At 33.0% G+C, this 5,001-nt stretch overlaps 1 protein-coding gene across 1 annotated transcript; it reads left to right on the top strand.

Annotated features, from left to right (window-relative positions):
• Window positions 1-1,823: 1,823 nt before the first annotated feature.
• Window positions 1,824-4,500, top strand: LOC105624225 (the record flags this gene model as incomplete). Its single annotated transcript, XM_012205583.1, is given in 4 exon segments — window positions 1,824-2,035; window positions 2,101-2,456; window positions 2,563-3,075; window positions 3,509-4,500. Coding segments are annotated over 4 exon segments (1,956 nt in total), but the record flags the coding sequence as incomplete, so codon positions are not given.
• Window positions 4,501-5,001: the final 501 nt, after the last annotated feature.

The raw sequence follows: 5,001 nt of genomic DNA, 5'->3' as shown, positions 1-5,001 counted from the left end.
ACATATATATATATATATATATATATATATATATATATATATATGCTATTGGATAATAAATTAGTATCATCTTAATTATATAAAAGATTGAGTTTGATTTGAAATTATTATATACGGCAATATTTGTACACTATATCGAGACAATAAAACGCAAACAAGCGAAGATAGCCGACATTCGAGTAGTTTTATTATTGTTTAATAATATTTTTGCATAAATCTGATAATTTCTACATAGTTCCAGTAAAATTATTTATCAGCCTTGAAACACAATTTGCGGATTGAAATGGATTTAGATTTTCAGAAATACGCATTCGCGCGAACGTTAAATCCTTTTCACTTTAAATGCATTTTTATTCATTCATTATAGGAATTGCAAGACATATATTCCTGGTAGCAAGTTGATGTCAAAATAATATCTTTTGACATAAAAAATGACGACAAAATGTCACAGCTTGATATCAGGAATGTATGTACCTATGCCTTTCAATTAAAAAATAATATCAGCTTTTTCTATTCACATCGTGAATACTGCTCAATTCGAAATTTGAATAGGGAATGCAGTTTTTCAGTCTTACTGAATTGAATTCATTTGAATCCAATGGAAAAATATTTGAAAAATACGCATAAAAATTTCAATCCACTTTAATTTATTCTCAATTGTTCTAGAGTGAGCATTTTAAAATACTGTAAAGAGTTTATTGCGAATAATGCTACTCCACAGTCAAAATGCAAATCTTTGGGTTTTCGCTACATTTCATGACAGGTGCGTGTGTGATCCCTCTATCAATTTTTATCAATTATTAAATTACTCAAATAATTTAATACCGCCGAGAAACCGTGATTATCTCCATCAGATTTGTGATATTATACTTACTCCAGTTTCGATTTATCTACTGCGTTTCGAGCTCGACAAATAATCGGCGCGCAATTAATTTGAATTAGAAATTGACGCAAAAATTTACGCAAAAATATTATTAGGCCTCAAGTTCCATACTTTAATCAACTATAGCTTTATTTACTTATTCGATTAATCATTATAAATTTCTGTCTAGAAAACTGACCATTTATAAATATTACCATTTTCCCTTTATCTCTTTCTACTTTTCACTAACAGTTTGTAACTGATCTCTGTAACTTACGAATTTAAAAAATATAGATAAATTTTTAAGTAATTATTGTTTGAAGAAGGCAAGGTCTTTATTTCAAACGATTTTTCTTCAGCTACTATTATTTATAATTATTTTACACGTTGTTAATGGTATATGCCACACACTTATCGCACATTTTTTCGTTTTTACGCTTCTCTTACGTTAATTCGCGAGAGATAAGATCCGTAAGAATTTAAGCTTTTTCAGCGATGCAATAGATTAGACATGAAAAATACGATATTAAATCACAATTAATTAGATAGTAAGTATTCAAAGACTTAGTAAATTTTTACATTTTCACGTACATTTTCTTCTCGCTTTTCGAGTTGACTTATACGCTCGCTTTTCTCGCCAACCTTAGTGTACCAATGTGGCACAATGTCCCACATTTGATACACTATTTGCAGCAATTTTCTCTTTGATTTTACGGACATGCATACACGTGTATAGGTATATACGTTTATTCATACGTGATACACGTATGAATACGTAATGACACAGTCCAAAGAGCCATAAGTAATCTATCACTATAGTGATGCTGCAGTAAAGTAAAAATCGTTTCACTTTCGCTTGCGCTTTGAAAATAATAGGAGCTGCAATCTCTCTTAGTTTGCCTGTTGAAATTTTTCGGAGAAAGCGAGAATCGCAATTCGATACGTTGTATAAACCAAATTGTAGACAACTAGTTGGATTTGCTGGCTCCTCGCCGTGTGTATTTGCCTCTCCGAAGCAAAGAATAAGATTAGAAGACCTTCTCCACCGTATGCTTCTACATTGGTATTAAAAAAACCCCGACCTATTAATCAAAGAATATCTATGGGAAACACCATTCATATTGGTGGTAGCCTGTCTCATCAGAGAGTACCTTACAAGCACGCCAATTATAGGTAAAAAGTTTTGAATATGCATTTTGCTTTCCATTACATCACGATAATTTCATTCTCAATTTTAGAATTCGTCGGCCAATATACAATGTTTTGTCGACTAACTGGAAGAATCAAGTTCCAATGCGAGCAATATCCTTGAATAACCGGCCAATTTTGCCACAACGTGCTTCTACCACTAAAGAATTATATTCTATAAACAAGGTACCGGAATACAGTCCGGAATACAGACCAGAGTTGATAATATTGCCACCTACTCATCGAGAGAATGTCGATGACGATAAAGGACCTATTCACACGATTCCGGCACCAAATTTAAGCCCAGCAGATAAGCCATATAATACTGCTATTAATTTAGAAAATATCGCGGATCACCAACCATATCAACCATCGAGCGATCTCAATTATCACGTTCCAGTACAAAGTAAGTATACTACTAATTTTCATTACATTACACAGCTATGCTAAGCTATACTTTGAGCTGGTCAAGATGTAGATGATGATCATCGATGAATATTACTTTCGCACAGATCTTAGAAGAACCAATTTTGGATTAGCCACTGTTAGCAATAGTTTATCATCGCAAGGAACAGTGACAAACTCGATTCCGTCGCAACATCAATACGAAGTTACAGAAAGCAACGACGTGATTCCAAAGGAACAGCAAACAATTCAATCGGTTATTTTTCAACCGCAGGATTTAGATGCAACGAAGCTATATTCAATTATAATTAACAATCCTCAGCCGCAATCCAATGAACTTTTTGCAAATCACCCAGTTAACTCAGATACGAGTGTTCTAGGTTCGAACACTGTACAATTCGGCCAGTCAAACATGCCAATGCAAACGAATCTTCATAGTTCTCTACACGTCGGATTTCCTTCTACTGCCATTCCGCAGATACCGTACGCTATAGCGCAGCAGATACCAGAGGATCTTCACATAGGCCATCCTGCTACAGCAGGACCACCATTATCAGCTTCGCAACTCTACAATCTGTTAAATAATTTTCCACCTAAACTTGTGGAACGATATACAACAGGTAATGCATATCTATTTTGAATACATTATATTTAAGCCGATTTAGGAAATCGCTGTAAACTATTGGCACTAATAGGAACTATAATATTACAGCGTAGAAAGTTAAAGCCAATTCTATTCGTAATAATGTTTCTTCAGACTGCTCAATTCTTTCGAAAGCTCATAAAAGTGGTAATCGACTGTATTAATTCAGGCGTATTCACTTTGAAATATTCATTTTTATTGAGAAAAAATTTCTGACAACTGCTATGATTGAAAAGAGATAAATTTATCACGCACACACACACACACACACACACGCGCGCGCGCACATGTACACTCGATTCTAACAATTATAATTATTAGAACTGCAGTTTCTTCCTTAATAAACGTTACAAAAGAATACTAACATTTGAATAAAAGCTATTTCTTAAATTCTCTTATGATTATTATAGATCAGCAACGCATCCTTCAGCAACTTGGCCAAATATCTGACTCAGATGCAGATAAAGCAAGCTTTTCTCAACCACAAATGCATTCCTTCAATTATGACGAACAGACTGACCAGTTACTACAGCGGCGAGAGCAGCAAATTTTACCCGATCAAGATTACGCATCTGAAAGTGTCACGGCAGATTATAATCTTGACTTGGAATCTTCTTTTGACATACGTAAACAAAATGTGCGCTCCAACGAAGAACTTACGTATTCTTTAGATGGGACAACCGAACAATCTGAAAACAATATTGAATATGGAGAAATGACCCATAAAAGAAATCCGACCAAGTATTTCGATAAAGTGGTCGATGACAGCCCTATGTCGACAAGATTCTATACGACACTTCCTAATAGAGAGGCTGCTGAAAAATTAGCTGCGCTGGCCGCTGCTGGTAACATCAACAGTCATCTCATTGGCCAGCTTCGAAAACAACAGAAAAAAAATATGCAGAAAGATGAATCAATGCCACTTAATCATAAGAACGATGATGAAGATGATGTAATAAATTATAACAAGTCTCAGATCGATGATGATCAACAACAAAAATATAATCAACTAAAATCAAACCAGAATAGTCAGCAGCACAATCATAGACAAAGTTATAAAGTGCAACATGATGAAAAGTTACCTCTACAAATTACAGTACCTGACTATGCTATGAGCGATAACAATCAAAGTGATGTAAAGAAAGACAATATAGATATCGAGTACGAATATGAGAATGAAGATGGAGAAATTGAAGAAGCGCAATCAGCGACTTTGCTCGATGCAAACACGACATCGCACGATAATGATTCCCATAATGAGTTTGGCAATCGTTTGCGTTCTTAGAAAACTGGAAAACACAAATATTATCGAACGCTCATACATATATCTATTGCATTAATAATTGATGGAATTACTAGAAAAAAGATAATAGTGTAGTATATATATATAAAAGTTGTAAATTAATAATTTATTTAAAAATTATTTATATCCATGCGCCCGTATCAGATGTGTATGTACATATAATGTTTGTGTCTATTATCTCGTTGACAAACAAGCAGTGTAAAACGATTGTAAAATTTTACTTATGTTACTCTGAATATTCGCACATTATTGTTTGACAATGGCATATATGTATGCAACATATGTGTTACATATGTGTAATAGGTAAATCAATAACAATTTCGACATGTACTTCACTCTGAGTACAAATTATTAATTTATTAGGTGCATGTTTTTAAACTTAACTTTTTCTCACCTTGAGAATTCAATGAATTTAGAATTTAATGTTCAAAATTGTCATTACTGGCATATATATATATATATATATATATATATATATATATATATAATAATATATATATATATATATACTCGTACTCGTACGTGGTAGGTAGGTAAGTAATTATTATTTATTTTTATTTTTATTTTTATTTTAATTACGTATATTAGTAACGAACTAAA

Source organism: Atta cephalotes (assembly GCF_000143395.1).
Source record: "Atta cephalotes unplaced genomic scaffold scaffold00075, whole genome shotgun sequence".
Taxonomy (NCBI): domain Eukaryota; kingdom Metazoa; phylum Arthropoda; class Insecta; order Hymenoptera; family Formicidae; genus Atta; species Atta cephalotes.
Note: the sequence above shows the minus strand (reverse complement) of the source record. Positions and strands in the feature narration are given on the sequence as shown.